The 23370-nt window shown below is 41.5% G+C and overlaps 1 protein-coding gene across 2 annotated transcripts in view; it reads left to right on the forward strand.

The window, feature by feature from the left end:
• The window catches only part of MICAL3 (microtubule associated monooxygenase, calponin and LIM domain containing 3), a 231435-nt gene that overhangs the window by 120429 nt on the left and 87636 nt on the right, over positions 1-23370 (forward strand). Inside the window, exons 21-25 of one of the 2 annotated variants that reach the window (XM_054987717.1) lie at positions 119-226; positions 7769-7876; positions 8657-8843; positions 12005-12093; positions 12503-12590. In XM_054987717.1, coding sequence (XP_054843692.1) covers positions 119-226; positions 7769-7876; positions 8657-8843; positions 12005-12093; positions 12503-12590 — 580 coding nt within the window. The remainder of the gene's footprint in view (positions 1-118; positions 227-7768; positions 7877-8656; positions 8844-12004; positions 12094-12502; positions 12591-23370) is intronic. The other variant, XM_054987716.1, reaches the window with a different exon arrangement.

The raw sequence follows: 23370 nt of genomic DNA on the forward strand, positions 1-23370 counted from the left end.
ACAAAGCAGGTTTTCCTATGTTCGTTGTAAGGAAAGAGATGCCTGACTCTTTCCCCTGCTCCCAAGGCTTCTACAAATGCCATTTTCCTCTTATGACTTTCTCAACTTTATTTTGTAGCCAGAGACTGAGCGATCTCGTCGATGTGTTGGTGAACAGTGGGAGCGCTCCCTTAGTCTCCGTTCTTCCAGCCGCCCGGCTTCTCCCTCATCAGACTCCCTCAGACAGGTAGCATGGTGTGGGGCTTGAAGCTGCACTCGGCTGCGCACTTTGGCCTACTCCATCTTCCGCCACCTGGGAATGTGTCACTGGAGAAAAGTCAGGCTCTTGCCTTCAGATCTTTGATGTAGCTATTGGCTGAGCTTGGCCTATGTGCCTGCCAATGAAAAAGCTTAAGCTGCCTTTCTATCCTGGCCCTTTCAAGCCTTAAAAGGTTTGCAAGTAAGATTGTACATCCTGCACACTTTGAAGTCCCCTGGCTAAAGCTGATAGGGGAGAGAATAACAGCTCCTGGACAATTTTACATCGCCTTTTATTTGAGTCTTTTATCTGTCACCGAAAATTAGATTTTTCCACCTCCCGATTTGTAGGGTAATGCTTTATGATGCATTTGCTCGGTTCAGATATCACGGGCCCAATTTGGCAAAGCATGGTTTGGTGAGCAGGAATCTCTGCGGGCTTGTAAGTTCCTTCCTTATTGCTCTTTGCTTCCCCTTACTTAACCTTCTTAGCAAAAACTGTGGTTTACTGTAACATTGGAACTGAGGTGTTACCATATTGACTACTAACTTTAATTTGCCTTTATGCTAAAAAGTGTTTGAGAACAAGCTTGTGGTTAGTGGTAACTATGCTGACATCAGTTCAGATGTCATGGTAAATATAGTTATTGCTAAGTAAGAGAGGGAGGGATTCACACAAACAAGGGAAGGAATAGGAGTGTGTGAGCCTGTGGGTCACTCCCAGTTGCCTAAGTATGTCACTGCCCCCAGATAGCCACTACTGGCTGTCAAGAGTTTCACCAATGAGGCTTCTTAAATGCCATCACAGAGAAGCAGTGTGTTGGTCTCCCATCAGATCTTCCCATCACAGAATTTAGTGTGGTTGTAGAGCAGTCTACACAGGGAGTAAATGCTTGTTTGCTGCTTCACTTTGAGAATGTGATTCAAGCCACTGTATTGCTTGTGTGTGTTTTATACTAAAATAAGAATAGTTGCACCTGTGTTTCTGAGCAGTTTGATGAATGGCAAAGTGTCTGCTGAGGCTCATGTAATTTTAGCCTGAGTTATAGGAAGTGCTTCATTTGTGTTGTTGTGTCTTCGAGAGAAACACAGAGCTTATGTATCTTATATGGAACCAGTTGCTGTTTTTTTTTTTAAAAAAGAGTCAAGGTTTTGAACTATGCAGTCTTTTATCTGGCACTGATCTACTGTGGAAAATAAAACACAAAATAAAAGTTGTGCCTAAAAAGGGAGATAATCTTTCCATTTCCTCTAACATGTTCTTGAGGGTACTCTTAATATCTGGGTTAGTGCTACTTTCTGGATGGGAGGCTTTGTCAAATGTGGGTAGGAGAGTTTTCCATCCTCCTATACTGACTCTGCCTTTTGGACAGGAAAAAGAATTTGGGTGAACATCTCAGAGCACTGTCTTCTGTGGATTTTTAAACTGTTCTTTTGACTTTACTTTCTTCTAGATTTTTCTCATTCTATTAGTGAGGGGTTGGGTTGAAGGAACATGAACAGGAGACATTTTGAGAGTGGGGCCTAAAGGTTCCCCACTGTGAGGCCTGAGACAAGATGAGACTTTTAGGTACTGTAATCCTCAACAGGTCTTTGGTCAGGTCCCTTGAAAATAAAAACTGAAAAAGAAAAAAAAATCAATTATTTGCTTGGGCGGCCGGGGCGGCCGGGACGTACAAATCAAAGCTATATATAACATTTTCCCTCAGCAAGACTATTATTAAAATGAGGCTCTAATAGTCAAATAAATAGCCAGATGTCCCCACCTCTCCACCACAGCCAGTACTTTACCTGTTACTGATGGAGAGTCATGTCCAGATTGGTCTTGCAGCTTCCCTACAATGCTTGTAGATCGTTGACTTAAAACTGCCTTGCAGTCTTCCTTGTGGTCCTGCTGAGGCACTCTGTCTATTCCTTCAGAGGCTGGGGCGCAGATCTTCTATTTGTTTATTTATTGAAATATTTATATCCTGCCTTTCCTTGTGGCTCCAGGCGGCTTATGAATCATAGTTTAAAACATTACAGTTTAAAAACAACAACTAAAACTCCCTCCCAAATAACCCCTTCTCAGGCTGTGTTCCTTTTCTGCCTTCTCTTTGATGGGGAATATTTTCCTTCAGTCTCTCATACATCCATATCTTGGAAGACTTTGGCTGGTGGCTTTCTGTATTTCTTTCTGTATTTCTTCTTCTTTCTGTGCTACCTCTCTGTACACCTGTTCAGAGATGGGCACGAACTGAAATACGAGCCAAAGTTCAGCATGAACCGGGGCAGTTCGTGGCTTGCGAACTGGCGGTTCGTCAGAGCCCATTTCTGACAAACCGCCATGAACTTTAGGCTGGTTCATTTGGTTCATTTTTTGGTTTGTTACTGCAGACAGCCTGGCACCGATCAATCAGTTTCCTAGGCAACAGGGGATGGACTTTCTTCTTCTTTGGCCTGGAATTGTACAGTGACAAAGGCTGACGTACTTCTTACCTTCACCTCACTTCCTTTCATCAGACTGCAGTCTTAACGACACTTTCCTGGGAGTAAGTCCCATTGACTTAGTTCTGCTGGTAGAACTATAAAACAAGGACAACCAAGATCTTCTCCCCACTGTGCTTAAGAGTTTTGTTTTTACAGGATATAATTTTCCCTTTTTATAAGTTGGTTGATACGTTTAGCCTTCAGCCATACGTTCATACTGATAAGATTGAGCAAACGAATGAGAGATTTCCTGCTCTTCGATGTTTGGTCTGGAACAGAAAGCCCCCCCCCCCGCCCCCACATAAATGTCAGAAAATTCTCCCAACCAGAGGGTAGCTCTATGCTGGATATAAAGACTGCCCCATGAACATCTAAAAGGACATGAGTTTGAAAGTAAGTTAAAAGCTTCACTTTTAGACTAAAAATACAAGAGGCTAGAACAAATGGATGTTGCAGGTTGTCCGAAAGCTCATCCCTGTGAATTAGGAGAAGTTGATTGTTCTCCTTTAAACTACTGGTTGGTTCACTAAGAATTGTCCTTTGCCATGTTTCTCATTCTGCAGGACCAGTCTGTCTGTTAATGTTCTGCATGGCTTTGGCAAGGTCCATAGCTGAAACAGCAACAATACTGATCTGTTATCATTCACACCTATTTATTCAAACCATAGTAGTTTACTCCTCCATTAACTTCAGCAGCAAGTATTCCAGTTTTATTGTGTCTGTGGTGCTATTTCAATTGAGAGTATACTACAGCTGTTCTGTCAGTTTGAATTTCCTATTCGTAACGGGCATCACCCTTAACCACTGCAAGGGACTATATAATGTTGATTGAATTTCAATGTTTTAAATTGTTTTTATGGAAATGTGATATTTATTGTGGCTTTTAAATGATGTGATCCGCCCTGAGCCTGCTTGCAGGGAGAATGGAATAACAAGCCAAGCCAAACCAAGCCAACCCGTACTGTACTGTACTGTACTGTACTGTAAAGAAAGCCAAAACTCATCCCAGGGGAAAACAAACCCACTTCTTCTCAGTAAGGCAGTAGTTCTTTTACCTTATCCATAAATACTCCCAGAGAAACAGTAAGCTACAGCTTGATGTTCTCTAGTCATTTAGTACTGGATTTTATTGCTGGTCCCATGCAAGCCACACAGTGGTAGGTAGGCATTGTAATAAACAGGTTGAGTTTCCATGCAAACCTTATTTAGATGTTGTAACGAGCATTCATATGCAAAGGTAGCAAGGATACTACCTGACATTGTAGGGAAAGGCTTCTAAAGTTCTGTGGAGGTCCTATTAGAAGTCATCCTTCTAACAGAGGTCAATCTTGTCTCTAAAGAAGGTAATAACTGAAATAGGGCCCATCCTGCTATTCTCATACTCCAGGGAGGTCCATGTAGGAGTGGGCACACTTTGATAAACTATAGTCCAAGACTGTTCATAGCTTTATAGGATCCTGAATCAGACCCTGAAATGTAGTGGTAACCTTGGGAGATATGGTTGAACAGTTCTTTGGGATGCATTTTGGCTGACCTCAGTTTTACAAATACCTTTACTCTTTCCTCAGTTAACAGATGTTGCACATTTCACATTATATCATGTACTGCCTGAGGAATTCTGTTGAATTTACAGGGCTTCATGTTACAGAATCTCATTCCTTATTCACTTTCCTTGAATTTTGGGGTTTGAATCTCTCTCTGCCTTTCCCCTATCTGCAATAAAAGAACTTAACAAAATAATTAAAAAGGAGCACAAATTTTTGCAAAGTAATATAAACTGGGAAGGACAAGTCGAAATGCATTTGCAGAGCACACTGCTAAAAATAGCAAAGCCAAGCAATAACAGTTTCGTTAGGATACCAGCCAGAGAGGTCAGTTAGATGGCAAGAAGCAAAAGGGTTTCTGGAAGAAGACAAGAAGATTGTAGAGAAACTAAGTGGATTCATTGCCTTGGTCTTTTTAGCAGAAGTTGGAGAAGAAACACAGGCTTTTATAACACATGTTTTGGTGGAGGGCATCTGGAAAACAACAACAACAACAATAATAACATTCGATTTATATACCAACCTTCAGGACAACTTAATGCCCGTTCAGAGTGGTTTAAAGTTTACTGTTATTATCCCTACAACTAACACCTTGTGAGGTGGGTGGGGCTGAGAGAGCTCCTAGAAGCTGTGACTGACCCAAGGTCACCCAGCTGGCTTCAAGTGGAGGAGTGGTGAATCAAACCCAGTTCTCCAGACTAGAGTCCCATGCTCTTAACCACTGCACCAAACTGGCTCTCGTGTAATAATCACAGTCTCATTAGTCCAACACCTCTCCCAGGTAAACTAATGAAAATTAGCGCTAGAACTATTATACATACAGAAGAACAAGTATCAAGAGGGGACTGGGAAGTTAAAATTGCCCCAAGGCAAGCCAAACTGAACAACACTGCAAGTCAGTGCTGCAGGGCTACTTACGTGGCACCTAGAATGGACATTAGCTCACCCACTGCTTTCTCCTGTAAATTGGTGGTAGTGGGGGAGTTAGCAGTTGATGAGATGATTCCAGTTGTTGTTACTGCTGAAGGGTCTGAGCCAGGCGGCCCCTGCATCACTATGCACCCACACTCCCTGTTGAACAGCCCACCAGTTTACCAGTCTGCCCCTGATAAACATATTTCCCGCAAAGAGAAGTGATATCTACCTTTGAGATTCCTTTGAGTGATTAGAGTAATCCAGTAGAAATAATTTGTATTTCCAAAATGCTTTGAAACTGCTTGCCAAAAGTCTTGAATAAACTGATTGGCTGTGGAATAGAGGATGTGTCTTCTTGTGGGCTGGTAACAGGCCAGAGAAAAGGAAGCAGAGGGAAGGAGTTGTATGGATGTCCAAATGGAAGGGAATGAAGTTACAGGGATTTGTACTGAGACCGATACGGTTTAATTTATTCCCAGATTGGTGGAGGATATAAAGTGGGAGATGAAAATCTAAGTGGACTGAATGTTCCGGAACCTCTCCAGACTGGGTGAACAGGCCGTACAGTTGCAAATGAAATTCAGTTTAAGCACAATATGATACTTTCTGTGACAAAACAACTCGTTTCACATTACTAAGAGGAGACACAATAGATGCTTGTACAATTATGAATATTGTAGAGAAAGTTATTTGAAACAATTTATTTCAAATATATACATACATACACACATATGTGCCAGCTGTGTCCATTTACTTACCCTACTAAAATCTGGGGCTGTCTAATAAGATTGATTGGCAGTACAATTAAGCCCCAGTAAAATCTGGGGCTGTCTAATAAGATTGATTGGCAGTACAAGATTGATTGGCAGTAAGATTGATTGGCAGTCAATGGCTTACTCATGCTGGTGAAATGGATTTTCTATGATCCACGGCTGGATGTCTCCCAATACTAGTCGCGGGGTAGGAGGGGAGCAGCAGGAGAGAACTGCTCCCTCCTTGCCCTGCTTGCGGGTTTTCCAGAATGATCTCTTTGGTCACGTTTGGAAACAGTGTTGTGTTTATTTATTTAAAAATTGATACAATATTCATACCTTTCTATATTCACACCTAGTGTACAGTAAAAAAAAATTGCCATGCATACCATAACGAATGCCCAAATTAACCCTGAAGCCTAACTCCAACCAATTAAAATCAGCAGAGATAGTAAAACCAAGAAAAACCAGCCAATAAAACTTTGGACATATGATGGGAACAATTATGACAATTTCCCTCAAGTGTGCCGATTTTTTTTAAAGAAGTCTTAACCTGGCATTGGAAGAGGTTCAGTGACACGTCCAGGTGAAGGGAGAGGGCAAAGGAATTCTGCAGCAGGGGTGCTACTACTAAGAAGGCCCTATCCTTTTTCACTACCCATCTTACCTCTGAAGGTGTGGGGGAGGGAATACATGAAGCAGGACCTGCGAAGAAGAGTGCCATGTCAGTGTAGGTGTGTATTGAAAGGTGCTGGAAAAGATGGATCTCTGATCTAGCAGAGCAGCAACTACTGACTCGTTCCCATTCCTTTTGGGTGATTGGAAGCTGAGTAGGAAAGCTTGTTGCTCTTGTCCTGGTGCTCTTTTGTACAAAGTAGATTCACTTACGATAATAGGCTGAGCGTCCGTTGCTGAAAGGTTCTTCTGCCCTCTTTGTCAGTTTGGGGTTCTTTTTTCTTCATAGTGGCCTGGCCTTACAGCCTTCCTCCTTCTACTTTCCTTCTCCTCTCACATGCTTTGGAGAAGGGGGGGGGGGGTACCGGCTAAGCAGGAGTGTTCCTACTCAGTAGCTGGACCACTTGTGTGTATCCCTCCCTAATACTTCGTTTTGTGATGTTTGAATAGTGCTTAAGGCAGAGAACTTCGTAGCATCTTGATGGCCCTCTGAGGGATGATCGTTAGTTATTCTTCAGCATGGATGTAAATGTGGGCTACTTTAGGCCAAGTGAAGTACCTCTTTCCTATATTTCTGTCCTGTTTCTTCCAAGGCATCTTCAGTCTCTCCAGACTGTAGGATTGCTCCAGAGGGAAACAAATGCTTATGATATCCAAGCATATTCGTATCTTTCTAAGCCAGTGTGTCTGTGTTCAAATATCTCCCTGTGCCATGTCACTCTGGAATTCTTAGTGTGAGAAAGTCAGCAGTTCAGCTCCTGAGCCAGATTTGCCTCCCACCCCACCTCTGCAAGAGGTTCTTGTTGGGCTCTCAGTTGCTGATCTGGAGAAGAAAACAGGGTTGCGGGAGGCTGTCTTGAGAAATGGTGCATCTTGACCTTTTACCTCCCACTTCTCAGAGTGTTTCTCTCATACCCCTTTCCCTTGTTTATCAGTGTGAGTGATGGCAGACTCTTTTAGTTAACGTTTACATTTAATGCTGCCATGCCAGTGATTGCTGACATCACTTGTTAACCACCCATGCTTGCATTGTCCACGGTCTTGGCATGGTTTGAGCCCGCTCTGCACCTTTTAGCCGTTTTTCTTTCCTAGTTTTCATCATGCATTTAAATTGTTTCTCTCTTCCTTCATTTTTCCTGTTCCTCCTCCACCCATCCCATTACCCTGATCTGGTAGAAGTATATAAAGATGTACACAGGCGGCGTGAGCTCATTGGCTGAGCAGATAGCCAATCAGCTTCAGAGAAAAGACCAGCCTAAAACTCTTCTAGGCAAGAAGGAACTGGTAAGAGAATGATGTACAGAAGGCGATGCGTATTTGTGATTAGAAATTAGATGGCTCTCCCTTAGATCCACTGTACTAATATGACGTCTTTAGTTTCCCCTTGGTATTTTGTTAACGGTAGCTTATAGACAAGCACTTCTTTGCCTGCAACTTCCATCTGAATTTAGTAACTCTGAAAATGTCTTGATTTATAAAGCTGCCAGTGAATATGAGGTACAAGATTCCACGGGGAGGACTCTACCCCCTCAGAATGAGGTGGTGTCTTTGGAAGTAAATTCATTTCAGAATTGGTTATTCAAGGCATAGCTTCAGTGGTGGTTTTATACCCTGGACCTGGGTGGAGGTTTACTATCACTTCCCTTTCTGTAATCCTTTCTGTGAATCTTTAGCGAACAAAGTTGCTTTACAGTTCTTACCTCATCCTCCCAACAGTCTTGTGAGGTAAGTTGTCGTTCCCAACTTACAGGTATGGGGGTGGGTATGAGGACTGAAAGAAAATGACTTATATAATTTACATCACCTTCAATCTATGCTCTCAGACACCTTATTTTCAGGTGGTTGAAAGCTACAGTTTATGGCGCGATCTTCCTGCCTGACCTTTTCTCCCCATTTCAGAGCCTTTGTGAATGATCCATAGATGCGTGTTTGGCATACATGCTTTTGACTGGAGCGTCATCAGTTGCCCCCCGCAGGTTTCAGAATTATCCTAATGTAAACAGGTGATGCTGCCATGGCAGTCAGAGTGAACTAGTAACTCTAAGGTCTTCCCTTCTGCTGTAGGGTTCCTTAAAGAAAGAATTCCCCCCAAACTTGGGAGGCAGCGATGTCTGCTACTTCTGCCATAAGCGTGTCTATGTGATGGAAAGGCTGAGCGCTGAAGGCAAGTTCTTCCACCGCAGCTGCTTCAAATGCGAATACTGTGCTACCACCCTACGTTTATCATCGTACGCGTATGACCTGGTGGATGGTAAGTGAAAGTTACCTTTTGCCTTACACAGGATGCAAACAGCTTCAACCTTTGTCATAGAAATAAGCTGCTTTAGATGCCCGAATGAATATTAGCAATGAATATTAGACTAGAATGATCTGAAGCTGGTTGAAGCGCTGGTCAGACTTTGGGAACTGTTACATGATAGGTAAAGGTAGTCCCCTGGGCAAGCACTGAGTCATTACTGACCCATGGGGGGACTCGCATCACGACATTTTCTTGGCAGACTTTTTGTTGCGGGGTGGTTTGCCGTTGCCTTCCCCAGTCATCTACACTTTACCCCCAGGAAACTGGGTACTCATTTTGCTGACCTTGGAAGGACTAAGGAAGAAATTTATCTTTAGGTGTGTCGGGTTTTGTAACAATTTTGTTTTTTCTTGGTTTTGGCTGGCCTTTCGTGTCATTCCATTAAGTGCAAACATAGTCTAGGAGATGTCAGGGCTCTCAGGTAATTGCCCGAATATCTACAGATATAGCCTAAACAACTGTTAGGAAAAAGTAATTCATCAGAACAGTGTGACTAAATTGAAGGCACTATCACCACACAGTGTTGGGTTGTCCAGCTTTTGTTATTTATAACAAAATTCAAACAAAGTTCGTTAAAACAGCTGACATTCTCTGGTTCAAGGCAAATAAACTTAAGAGCATGACGTTCTTTTTACAAAAGCATGAAGGGAGTTTGCACAAGGACGATAAAACGCAGGGTGAGCAACTAATTGTGTGTCTCGAGAACTGATACAAAAAAAAGCTTAAACAGGGAGAGGTAATTATCTTTCAGTGCTCTGCTAGAAGAAATGTTCAAATCAGTACCTTCCTAAATATTGACTGTGTTTAATATCAGGCTTTCATTCATTCTTGACAAAAGAAAACAGAAATCTAAGGACACCTTAAAGATTTACAAAATTTATTCTAGTTGAAGCTTTCATAGGTCAAACCTCACTTCCTCAGATGTGTAATGTCAGGCCTGGCTAGGAGACTTTCTCAGAGTTGCCACTTCATCAGACACAGCTGCATGAGTTAAAGGTCTTTATTATAAGATTTCCACTAGAAGAACACTGTACATAGCAATTACCTAGAATGCCCAAGTGAAACTGTTTCAAACAGGTTATACCTCCTGTCTTCTCCCCCCTCAGTTGAATGAAAGCCAGTTGAAGTCAGTTGCTAGGAGACGCATCCCTCCCACCTGTGCTGATAATGTGGTACAGCCAAGATAGTAGCAGGAACTCAGAAATGAAACAGCGAAGCAGCAAAGCAGCTAGTCTACTTCTAATCTACTTCCCACCCACCACCACCACCCCCAATGGCTGAATACCCTCATGTATGGTGGGCAGGCTGGTTTGCTAGCCTGTCTGACATGTATTGAAGTGCATAATCATTTTACAGACACCTGTATAACCAAAAATTACAAGAGGAAGGGCCAGAAATGCCATTGAAGCAGAGAGAGACCTGTTGTAATTCCTGTTGTGAATCATTCAGGTGTGAGTCCTTGTGAAAGGGACTGGAACAGATGTGGTTGTTGCTTATAATGAATTGTGAGGGAGGTCAGAAATTTCGTTCTCTTATGGGGACTGCAGAAAGATCCACTCAAAATAATAATAAATGCATTCTGAGTGGATATATAGGAGACAGAGTAGTATAAACATGACATCTTATCACAGTGTAAAACATAAGAAAAACTAAACATCTGTAAATAATTGCAGGGTGATAAATAACTGAGCTTTTTTCTGATTTAAAATCAGTCCACTGCCATTGACAATCCATGTGAGAACTGTTCAGCATCCAATGGTTTGATGATGCTGCCAAAAAAAAAGCTCTAAGGCCAAAAGGACAGACAAATCAAGAAATGGTTTCTTTTGTTTTATGACCTTCCTCCAAGGAGCTCTGAATGGAGTCCCCAGCAATTCCCCATGTAGGTATTGCCCTGGGACCAACCTTCTTTGCTTCACAGATGGCAGTGAAGCAAAGAAGTATGTGCCTTCAAATTTTAAAGCAACTTGAAATTTATTTCCATTTATAAGATCCATTTCTGTAGTTGAGGGGGACAAAAACTCTCCTATGGAGGAGGAGTATAAGCTTTTTGACACAGTTTTTCCAAGTTGAGCTTTCCATTCAAGTTGTTGGTCTGGATGACTTCTCTAATAGTTTGGCCCCTGTTTGTTTTGTCAACTGATGCAAATATTGATATGTTTGGGGGCAAGCCTGTTGAGTAAATTACAGCTCTGAGCACAAAAAGCCTTCTGCCAGGCCACTTTTGGGAACTGGTCACACTGAGATTCTTTGCAACTAGAGAGTTAAATGCATTTTATTACTACAATTGATCATGAGCTTGGGCAGTGTGACTGTGGAACTCGTTCACTGGGTTGCACTTGTGGGTTCCATTCATTTTTAACAGAGAAGTGGAGGGGGGGCTTCATCTCCTTCAGACTTTCCTTGTGGGTTTCAACCAGATTTCACCCTGTCTTCCCCTCTGTTCAACATGTGTGAAAGACTCAAGATTATAAAAGCTAGATTGGAATGCCATTAAACATCTCTTTGCATCTTGACTACCGTAATGTACTATTCATGAAGCTTCTCCTGAAGTCTGTTTAAAGGCTTCAAGGAGCATTGGAGGAGCTTGTTGCGCCATATCCGGTTTCATTAGTTTCATTGGATGTTTACTGCTGTGCCATGGGGTTAATTAGGGTAACATTTGAGAGATACAACTAGATATCACACGGGGATGGCCATTGTACACTGGCAGGCAATGGTCTGTGTAGAGTTAATGTTCGGCCTTTCCCTCCTTGCATTCATTCTTGCCTTTTCCACCAGCACTTCTGCCAGATTTTCATGTGATACAGTCTTTGTTCCTTACACAGTGCTGCTTTGTTAATGTGGGATACCACACAAGTTTCCCGGGGCTCCTCTGATAGCTGATTGGGTGTTGGTTAAATAACTGTCAGGCACCCTATGGAAAATGCATTATTTTCCGGGAAGGAAGAAATACACTTGAATTGAAACTTTTTAAGGACAGGATTGGTTGTGACAGAGGAGAGAAAGTGCAGACTGCAAAGTATCTCTGGCTATTTCACAGTGTTACCAAGCTTTGTAGCTTTCAATTTCTTCACTGTCACTCTCCCTCTTTGTTGTTGTTTTTTTTGTAGGAAAATTCTACTGCAAGCCTCACTACTGTTACAGACTTTCAGGTTATGCACAGAGGAAGAGACCTGCAGTGGGTCCTCTGTCAGGAAAGGTAAGTTGCCGCCTTAGTTTTACTTGATAAGGTTGCTTTAATATCTTACATTGGGAAAGGAAAAGAGGGTTGTTCTAGGTTGGGGTATAGTGAAGAATTTTCCTGAGTTGCATGGTTCTGGCCTGAGTCATTAGCTACTGGCTTTTGAATTCAATACATGATGGAAAAGTGTCCTGATCCATAGCCTAGAGGGGAACTGCATAGAGCGGATACAAAAAATTAAGTTCCTGCCCTTTCTTCCTCCCATCTTGCGTACAGCTTCTCTTTCAATGAGAACGGGTGTTCGTGAGAATCTTCTAGACCCTTCTGGATGTATTAGGAATATTGTATTTCCTTGATTTTTAAAAGATAAACATAGGCTCATTTAAAATTGTGCAATTCACCACCTGTGTTTTTTTCCCCCTCCCAGGATAACAAAGGGACCCAGCAAGATACCATGGCAGCTGATGGTGCAGGGCGTTCAAGCTCCATCTCAGCATCATCAGAGAGGACCCCAGGTAGCTCTGCTTCCTTGTTTGGCAGGGTGGTGCAGTACTCTCTCCGCCTCTTTGACAAAGTTGGGGTGGCAAGCCAACTCCTTCAAGGCACAGCTTCCTCACTTGGGCATCTGATAGCCCAAAATCCCCTGGACTCCTTTTTCATGTGCCAGTTGATGGCTTTTGGGGTCCCTTTTCTGTATGTCCAATCGGAGGTTCTTGTGCAGATATTGGGGGAATTTTTATCAGCATTAGGATATTGACAAAGCAGTAACAATATTGTGAATGCTCTGTAACTTGTGGGAGTTTTGTGTGTATATGTGGGTGAAAAAATATGTATAACCTGTGCTGTAGTTTGAGGGGATGAGACCCTTCTAAATGGTTTTGACATGGATTGTTTTATCTCAGACATCCAGGATTTTTTGGGGTTGTGTCCAAATAATTTAAAATATATGTAACTTGTACGTTGTTGAGTTTTGAAGAATACATACATTACCTATATTCCTGTGTTTGCCTGAACTCTTGAATGCTATTTTATCTGGTTCTCACTAACTTGATATCTGAATAGCAAGACATCAAAATCTCATTGGCAACTGTGGTGCTGTGGATTCTTTGGGGTCTTTCATAGCTAAGGGGGCTATACTTTTTAATGCTGCCGTATCTTGGTGTTGGCAAGTTGTGGTATCCTTTCAGCCAAAATATGTGCTTCTCCTGTCGCTAATTTTGGGAACAAGCTGCAGAGAGCTGAGGGCATTTTTTTAAATTCTTTTTTGTTGGGTGAGATGGTTCAACAAACTCTTGTTTGACTTAGGTTTCCATGACCAACTGGCAACTGAAACTGATTGGAATTTGACAGAAGATGGTTCTAGTTCGGGCATCTTCTGAGCCACATTCATTTGGAAATTTTTGTTTTAAAAAACTGACAGCTTGTACTTGTGTGTGGAAATTAAAGTCTGCCATTTGAGTTTTAGAAGATTTGGATCATTCTAAATATTGTGAGAGGTTATAACTGAAGGATCTTTAGAGAGGGTTTTCCCAGTTTTTTTTTAAACTGAGCGCATGCAGAGGTGCCGAACAGTTTCTGCCTTTATGTGGATGTTGACTTCCACCAGCAAAATGAAGGCTGTTTAAGAGAGATCTCATTCTGAGAAATGTTTTCTCTGGGGCAAACCTTTCTAACTTGGAAACACAGCTTTTTATGGACTACTGGGATAGGCAAGGCCTTTGGCCATGCAAGTAAGGAATCTCTGATGCAGCACTAGAAGCCATTGTTCTCTTATAGGAAGGCCACCTCATATTTAGCCTATTAATTGCTATAAGTTGCTGTAATTAGATGGCCTGTGTCATCTGGCACTGCCTTGAATCATTTCAGCAGAAGTGGAACAGGCTTAGTTAAAAATGGTTGCTTAGAGAAGTGCAGGCTGTGGAATGCTGCTTGGGCTAAGCCTTTGCATCTGTTGTTACAGGTCCACAGAAGTTACTGTTGTGAGGATTAGTGTAACACATTCTGATTTTAATAACAAAAGTTAGTCTCTAATATGATATTTCTCAGTTGCTTGTTGCTGCATTACCTTGTTAACTACAGGGTAGCATGGCCTTACTAGTGTTAACAGTAGAACCTGGCTTATATTTCTTGTAAGTCATCTCTTTTTTTGGTTCCTGTGCCTTGCTGGTCAGGGCAGGAAATAGACATCTATTTTATGGCTTTTGGCTAAGTATAAAGCTAACTTGAATGTACAAAATTCACTAGAGAGTAAAAAAAGTATAGAAATTAATTTGTGATATCTATCGAGGAGACCACTGGATATATCTTTATATATTTATAATGGTAGGTTAAGACTAAAATATGTCTTTTGCTGCTCTGTGTGTGTGTGTGTGTGTGTGTGTGTGTGTTGTGTATGGGTGAATTTTTCCAGTACTTTTGTGTGTATGTGTTCATATAGATGGCTAGAGTAGTTTATGAAAAAGTAGATTAGAGCAATAATTCACTCCTGAATTAATCCTGCCCTTCATAAAAGACAACAAAGTCAAGGCTAGAAAAAGTATTTCAGGTAACCAGGAGGAGCCAGCATCAGGATATACGTTGTTGTTTTTTAAAGCAAATGGTTCTGTTCAGAGTTGAGAAGATGTTTAAATTCTTGGATCCCAGTTTAAAGTGTTGAGGATCCCAAGCAATCAGGTACCTGGAGTCTTTTAAATAATCTCAAACTAGTTCAGCCAACCTTGCAAAGAATTTAAATTCCCAATGCAAACTCTGAATTACCATGTATGTCAGATCGATGTAGGACTCTGCCAACTGCCGAGTGAAAGACACTGAAATTCATGTTAGAGATTGGAATTTTGTGCACGTGCCACAATGAAGAAGAGGTTTCAGTATAAATGTAGTTAAATGGTATTTGGAAAAGCGTAGAAATACAGCCTGGCGGTAAACAGAAACCCCACCGTCCCACTGCTCTGTTCAAGCTCATCTGCCTGTTCCAGGCTTAGCGCTCATGGAATGGGAAAGCGCAAATCTTACTCCATTGGCATGATTTGAGCAAATTTTCAGCTAGTGCTTTCCTAGTTACCAGAAAGTTTTATGTTGCCTGCCTTTTCTTCTTGTTAGCCATCTTGCACAGCGGTGAAGGAAGCTGTCGTATATGCAGTACTGCATACTCACAATGAGAACACAATAAGTGCTTTTTGTGAGATATTTACTAGCCTGTTTGGCATGTGCAACTTTTGCATAATAGGTGTTCAGTGAGTTTTACTCTGTGATAGATTTAAGTAGTTGTAGGGACAATCAGAGCTTTGCTCAGAATTAGGGGGGTTAGGCCACACTTTCTCTTGAAGGCTTTGTCTAGTTTTCAAGGAGAGTGTGCGTGGCACGTAAAGGTGCATTGTGCTTAGATTTAAACTTTGCTGCTATCCTGATGAACTTCTTGCAAACTGTCTGTAAAAAGCGCATCCCTTTCAGCTGGTGTCAGGTTGACAAAACGCTCTGCCTGCTTTCTCTGTGCTGAACTTGGGCATGCTTTTGGCCGACTCTGTATTAAGCTTCTACTTGTACTGTCTTCTGGGGATTTTGTGTCAAACACTTCCTCCATTTGCCTCGTGACAATGCTGCTGCTGCTGTTGCCAATAAAAAGGCAGCGGCCAGGGTGGAGGGGGGGGGGATCCTTTTAGCTTTCAAGGATTGCATTCTGTAACGGTTGTTGACTCTTGTATTTTTGAAATGTGTGAGTTTTTTTAAATACATGTTTTTAAAACTCCAATACTGTTCTTTCTGCTTTTTGTTCTAAATGTCTGTTCTGTAAAATATTTTTTTGAATGTCCTTCCATTGTTCTAGTGGGCTTGGAACAGTCTCTTTCTATTTTGCCCTTACATAAAGATGTTTAAGCTTACTAACAGTGTGTACTAAAAATCTGAAAATATGGTCTTTGTTACATCTCTTCCTCAAAGGGGAGACTCAAAGTAAATCCTAAAAGATCAAGCTATTCCCATACTCTCTAGATAGCTGAAATTGGCCCCCAAAATTCATTGATTAACTCTTTATAATGTGTGAATATGAGATATTTTCATATCTAACAGCAGGATTTGAGTCCAATGGCACCTTGGAAACAGTAAGATTTTCAGAGTGTACGCTTTTGAGGGTCAGAGTTTCCTTCTTCATACAAAAGCTTACACCCTGAAAAGCTTGTTGGTCTCTAAGGTGCCACTGGACTCAAATCTTGCTGTTCTACTGCAGACCAACACAGCCACCCACCTAAAATTGTCGTCCTATCTAACAGTCAAAGCTCAAGCCACAAATTTTACCTCATAATGTAGGCCCCACACTAGCTCAGAGCTATGAAAATCACATATAGAATGACCTGATTATTTCCCCTCAGTTCTGTACCCTTTGGTAGTCTCTTGTTTTTCACATTTAAAAAGATCATAAAGAAAATTCAGCTTTTAACAATGCAATATTTAAAGGGATTCCTGCAAACATATTGGTGAATCTTTGGAGGAACCAAAGTTGCCTTAGAATGAAGAGGAAGTAGTTAGAATGCATGCATATCAATAAAGCACGCTAGGCACATGTCTAAATAACATGGATTACAGTCAGGGTATTGCTTTAGCACACAATACCCTGTGAACAATTAGTGAAGCATGGCTGTGTAAAAGTATATAATTTGGATCTCTTGGAATTCTATAAAAGAAAATAAATCCAAGAGGCATACCTACTATAAAGTCTGTACTTTTAAATCTACACTATATAACCCATGCTTTCAAATGATCTCAGCAGGTTATGGTCTGAATGTAAGAAGTTTGGCATTTTGTTTTGGGTAACTCCCCCGTAGTATATTTTGTATATAAGTATGTTGTCAAACCTGAACATAGTCAATTCTAAAATGTGCTAAACTTAAAAACTGTCACTGATTTAAAATGCAGTTGCTGGCAGCGAACTAGTATTTATGATTCTCCCACATATTAGAAATTATCCCAGTAATGTGCTGTTCTATGGTTGGTCCCAAGCCATGCACAATTCACTTCAAATTCAGCATGAATTTGATCATCTGTCTAGCGCCCAAGTGCAGCCATTCTCTGCATCTGTAAACTGCACTTCACAGAATTGGTTGTAGGGGGGCAAATCTTTGAGAAGGTACAGATCTTTTTTCTGCCAGTGAGTGATTTTAGAGCTCTGTACATGAATGGTGTTTTCATTGCATAATCAAGGCAAACTTGATAAATTTAACTCTGTTTAGAAACGTAGTAGTAACATCTGCTGCTGCAACTGTGAGATAGTGGTAAATTAGGCATCAAGAATTTCTGTCCTTGCCAAATAATCTTGGGAAGATCTGCAGTGCAGCCAAAGCCGGTGCTGTAGATTGTGAATAGCCAAGAGTGAAACAAGAGTTCCTTTACCTAATGCTTCTAAAGGAACCCTCCTTGACATGAGGAAGAATATTTTTATTCCATAATTAATGTCTGATTAAATGCAGAGTGAAATCCAACCAGGATTACCACCTTAGAGAAATTTAAGATACCTTCAAGCATAGACTATCCAAATGCATCTGGTTGATGGTTGCTCTAGATGGGGATATAACCAATGTAAGTGACATGCCATAAGGATTGGTTGTGTCATGTCTGCTGCATGCTTATTCCAGCAACTGTTGCTGGCATAAAAATTCTCTCCATGTGATACAACCGTTCCATGTGGTGTGACACTTTCCAGTACATTATGGCCAATTTCTTAATGGTCTGCATGTGAGATGTGACTACTATAATGCATACAAGCTCTATTAGAGTAATAGATTAGGGGTGAAGGCCCTCTATATCTAGAAGGTTGGAAAGGATGCACACGAATGAGGATGACTGATTTAAGATCAAGTCTTGTGGAATCTTTACAGTTAACAAATTTTGTGTGGCATAAGCTATTGTGGGTTAGAGTTGACTTCATCAGATAAATGAATGTATCCTTAGGTGGCAGATATGTAAAATATTTGGTTATTATACAAGATATGTAAGATAAGCACAGTGACCGTTCACAGAAATAATAATAGGAGACACCAATGTCTCTAAGCGACTGTTATGTGAAAGGAACCCATAAACATGATTGAGTTCCAGATGGTGTCAAACATTCTGAAACGTTCTAATCCAGCATTTTCATGCTGAAGTCTCCCTTTAAAGTTCTTTGTTTGGATAATGGTGATTTTGGGCTCAGCTGATCTCCTTGCCTTTTGACCCCCCCCCCACTGTTTACAACTGTTTCCCCTCTGTGCTCTTAAATGTGTATCTGGTTGCTGATGGCACACTACATGCACCTCATCATGACCTGAGCTCAAGTCCATGTTAAATTTATGCCACAATACAACTGTTAATCTATAAGGTTCCCCAAGAAGCCTTGTTGTGGTTGCTGTGACAAATACATCCAGTGAACCGTCTGTAATTTGATTTAAAATAGCACCCCTCCCCTGTGAAACATAAGGTGCAATCCTGTGCATATTTACCTGAGAGTAAGCACTATTGAACATAGTGGGGCTTCCTTCTAAGTAGACATGGTTAGGATCGTACTTACAGTCTTCCAGTGTTTCAGTTTGGAAGCTGCCTTGAGAGACTGTTCCTAGACCATCATATTCCGTTTCTACAATGTTCTTACCAGGTTTTTATGGTGGGATTAATGCAGAGGAGGGTTGCCCAATGATAAAGAACTCTCAAAGACCGAAATAAAAAGAGAATGTAATAGATCCACAAGAGAAAGGGATGGGTTCTGCATTTCTGTAATGCGAACAATTCTTGAAAAATGTGAAAAATACTTGAAATTACTGTTCGGTGATACCTTTGGAAGAGGAGAGATGCAATGTTACTTGGAACCCACCATGAATTCCTGTTGGGAGGACTGCAGTTCCTTTTTCTGACCCTTTCTCATCTTTGCAAACCTTATAGACTTGTCCTACCAAATGATAGTGATTTGCTTTGTTATTTGTATGTACCTGCATTTCCTGAAGGATGATGTGAGTTATTCTGGGCATTTTCCTAAACTGTAAGCAGTGTTATTTGTATGTGCCAGTAAAAATACCTTAAACCTCTAAGAAATGGGGTGGGGGGTTGTCTTTTCCCTCTCCCAACAATTAACTTATGTCTATTGTTTTGAAATGTAGTATTTGAGAAAAGACACCCCCGCCCCCTGTGTGTGTGTGCACCTCAGGGAGGATTGGGAAATGTGCTCAGAAAAGCCTCACACCTCCAAGTTGAGATCTTTTACTTTTTTTGGCTTTTGTTTTTCGCACTGACTGTGGTGGTTGAGGTGTGTGCGTGCACGCGTGTTTAAATTCTGTAACTTTGGAATTCTGCTTGCTGTGAAAGCAATACTTATTTGTGCAATGTTACCTCTCACATTTAAAAGGGAATAAATTCCAAACAATCCTTAGGTTTCTGAGTTTTTCTTTTCTGTTCCTTTGTTTATCTCTGTTGGTTTGAGCATGAGGAGATTGGGGTGGAGGGTGAGGAGGACTCTCAGGAGACAGATTCTGCAGCTGGCTCATTAGGTTGAAATTAAGTGTTGGGAAATATAGTTTAACATATATTTGGCAGGACATGGCTTGGCTTGACATAATTCCCTGCTTGCCATTCCAGTTCTGCACAGACAGAACTCCAAAGCAAGAGGAAGCCCTTAAACAGTACAGTATGTGGGATCTTGGTAAAGGAATGATGGTAACTAGAGACCATTTTCATATCAATGTATGTGATTCATTCCTGGCCCCTGCCCTCTTTGGCTCCATGTGTCTTGTGTCCCAATATCATGTCTTAAAGTCCCTCGTCTGTCCATTCCCTTTTAGATAACAGCTTGTATCTTCTGCAGTCTCTAGACTGGGACCTCAGTGGAAGATTCCCCCCCCCACCCCAGATCTCTACCTGTTGCTTACGCTGCTAATGCTGTTAGAATGCCTGCGAATATTCTATCACAGCTGCTCAGCCGGCGTTTTAGGGCAAGGGGTGGTAACAGAACTAGAACTTTAGCTTATCTATTTGTACATATTTATGTAAACTAGTTCCCAAGATCTCATCACACCTCCACCTGTAAGAGGTGGTTTGCTTTTTCAGTGGCAAGGTACAACGAGCAGCTTTAGACACCACTTCAGTGATATCCATGAGTGCACCTTTATTTATTTTTTCCCTAAAGCAGTGAGTGACAAAACCACATTTTCATGGAAGCAAAGCGTCACATTTGGGGCATGGTTGTTTTCTATGTGAAGGCCCTGCTTTTGACTAGCCTGGGCTTTGCTAAGACGTCTGTCCACTGGAGACACAATATACCAGAGGTCCCCAACCTTTTAAAGCCTGTGGGCACATTTGGAATTCTAACATTGTATGGTGGGCGTCGCCACAAAATGGCTGCCACAAATCTAACTTAAGGCATATCATGTGAAAGGAACCCATAATCATTATAGTGTCAAGCATTCTGATAAATTCTATTCCACCAATTTCATGCTGAAGTTTCCCTTTAAAGTCTCCTAACTACATCCTGTACAAGTCTAGTCCATGCATCGCAGCAATAAAGATGAGAGTTGCAGCTTTCCTGCTGCTTTTTAAAAATCTAGTTAGACCTTTTTCTATTGCTTGTCTTCAAACGAAGGTCTGAATGTAAAAATATTGAAAGAATTTGAAACAACAAACAAGGGAGGATCCAGATGAATGGTTGATAATCTCATGTCAGTCTGTTTTAACAGAGGTATGTACTTCAAAGAATTTTGTTTTAATTTCACGTTGGGCATTTTTTTTAAGGGCATGGTATTTGGTTTGGTGAATTTTTAGGTTTGATATCATTTTTGTAATTTTGAGGGCAGAGTTTTTGGTTCTGGAATTTCAGTATCTGAAAGTTTCCAGGTTCAAATTGAACCTAACCAGATTCAAATTCCCACTCTGCTGTGGAAGCTTGCTGGGTGATCTTGAGCCAGTCATGCACTCTCAACCTAACCTACCTCACAAGGTTGTTGTGGGGATAAAATAGCAGAAAGAAGAATTATGTAAGCCACCTTGGGTCCACATTGAGGAGAAAGATGGGGTATAAATAAAATAATTTTAAAAGGAAAAATTGGTGCTCCCTTCCAGGCAGCAGAAGTTGGGGTGGGGCACACCTGGCAAATAGCTATTTGATGGTGTACGTGCCCTTTGAAATTTAAAGAGTCATTATTTTCCCCTTAGAGCTGGTGAGGACAGGTGTTTGGTAGACCTGGCCTCGGGTTTTTGGTGATCAGGTCTACTGCTTATTGGAAATAACAGGCAATACTCTTGGCCTCTAGAGACTGAGTCTATCACCCTTTAGAGTGCTCCCCAGCTGTTTGGTGGCACAGGTGCCCTTTAAATTGTAAAGGGCCATTATTTTCTATGGGGCTAGACCTGGCCTCTGGAGTTTGGAGGAAGGGCCTTCCCACAGAAAACAATTGCCCTTTAAAATTTAAAGGGCACATGTGACACCAAACAGCTGTTTTCTAAGGACACGCCCCTTCTGTCCCTCCATGTTCCTGCACCTCCTGAAAATCTAAGAGATAAACGATCGTTAATCCCCAATTTCAGAAGTATTCTGGTCTTTTCAGACATCCCACAAGCCAACCTGAAATAACTAATTTTGGGGTTAATTTCGGCTTGGGTATATCCAAATGCATGCCCCTACCTTTGCCCTTGAAGCTTTGATGCAAGAATATCCTGTGGTTGCATGCTTGCCCACTGCAGTCTAATGAGAGTGGTATGTGCATTATCTGTCCTGCTCATGGCATGTTACTGCAACAATACTGGGACGATGTCTCACTCATTAGTAATTTTCTCACACGGTTGACTCTCACAGCAAGGCTGCCAGCTGCGCCATGTGTTATGGTAGCAGTCTGTGTTGGAAGTCTCTGCTGTGTAAATATTTTTAGATTTGAGAGAAGTTCATCGTCCTTGAATTCCCAGTTTACCTTGAAGGTATTCCAAAGAGATATACAACAGCAGGCAACTTTTGTTTTTGTGTACAGTAACTGCAATAAAGGGCACTTGAGAGCCATGCTAGCACTGAACTCCCAAGAGACCTTGGGTCTAAGAGGGATTTACTGCCATGGAGCCATGACGCTTGCAGTGAGAAAGCAAAATAGTTTGCACATGAGGAATGACAACTATTAAATAACTAGCTGTGTTGTGCCAAGTGCTATAAAAGCCAGAAATAAAACCAGAAACTTTCTTCTTCTGTCTGATCTAATCACTTAGTTGTTGAAGAGGAGCATGGTATGTAAATGCTCTTGGAACAACAATCAACAGGGTAGCAACATGATTTTGATGGATGGTTCTTTCGCCAAAGGCTTGGTGCTGCCATGAAAATGCAATAGTTGATGGCTATCTACAGCTGAAGAGCTGTGTTGAGCCAGTACTAGATGTCAGAAGCGTCATCGTATTAAGACTGTATTTATTGTGGTTTAGCAGAGTGCTGGATTAGGACAAGGGAGACTCCAGTTCAAATTATTTCTTTGCCATGAAACTTATTGGATGATCTTAGGCCAGCCACACTCTTGATGTCTTAACGGGGTGGTAGGGAAGATAAAGTGGGGGGAAAGTGTGTGCGCCACCCTGAGTACCTTGGAGGAGGGGGCAGGATAACAATGAAAGATACCTCTCTGCAACACATAGTAGAATTGGGACTAGTACTGTCCTTCCCCCGAAGAGACAGTTTGATGTAGTGGTTAAGAGCAGCAGGACTCTAATCTGGAGAGCCAGGTTTAATTCCCTCTCTTCTGCTTGAAGCCAGCTGGGTGACCTTGGGTCAATCACAGCTCTCCAGAGTGCTCTCAGCCCTATCTGCCTCACAGGGTGATTGTTGTGGGGATAATAATAACATACTTTGTAAACTGTTCTGAGTGAGTGTTAAGTTGTTCTGAAGGGCAGTATATAATTCGAATGTTATTATTATCACAGAACCACTGTGTGCAAGACAGCCAACAAATGGCTAGCAGGACAGAGGCATGCATGCATGCATGCATTCATGGTATTTATGAGACTCAAGATGGATTATACAGTATAAGTCAATACAGTCAACAGCAGGGACATGCAATAAACAATGCTATAAGATATGGACTGCAGAAATGTGAATACAGCAGAAATCAAGCTGAAACTTTGCTGAAACAGCATAAACAATTTAACAAGACATTAAGTGAAAAAGAAGTTATTCGGTAAGCCCACCCACAGTCCTTGTCCCTTTACCAAAACGTCTCTCTGAACAATTCTTTACAGCGCAGTAATCCTACTTATGTAATTAAGCCTTCCTGAATCATTCAGTTTTGCATAGTTTGACCTTTTCAAGTACGCCAT

Source organism: Eublepharis macularius, chromosome 9 (assembly GCF_028583425.1).
Source record: "Eublepharis macularius isolate TG4126 chromosome 9, MPM_Emac_v1.0, whole genome shotgun sequence".
NCBI classification, from domain to species: Eukaryota; Metazoa; Chordata; class Lepidosauria; order Squamata; family Eublepharidae; genus Eublepharis; species Eublepharis macularius.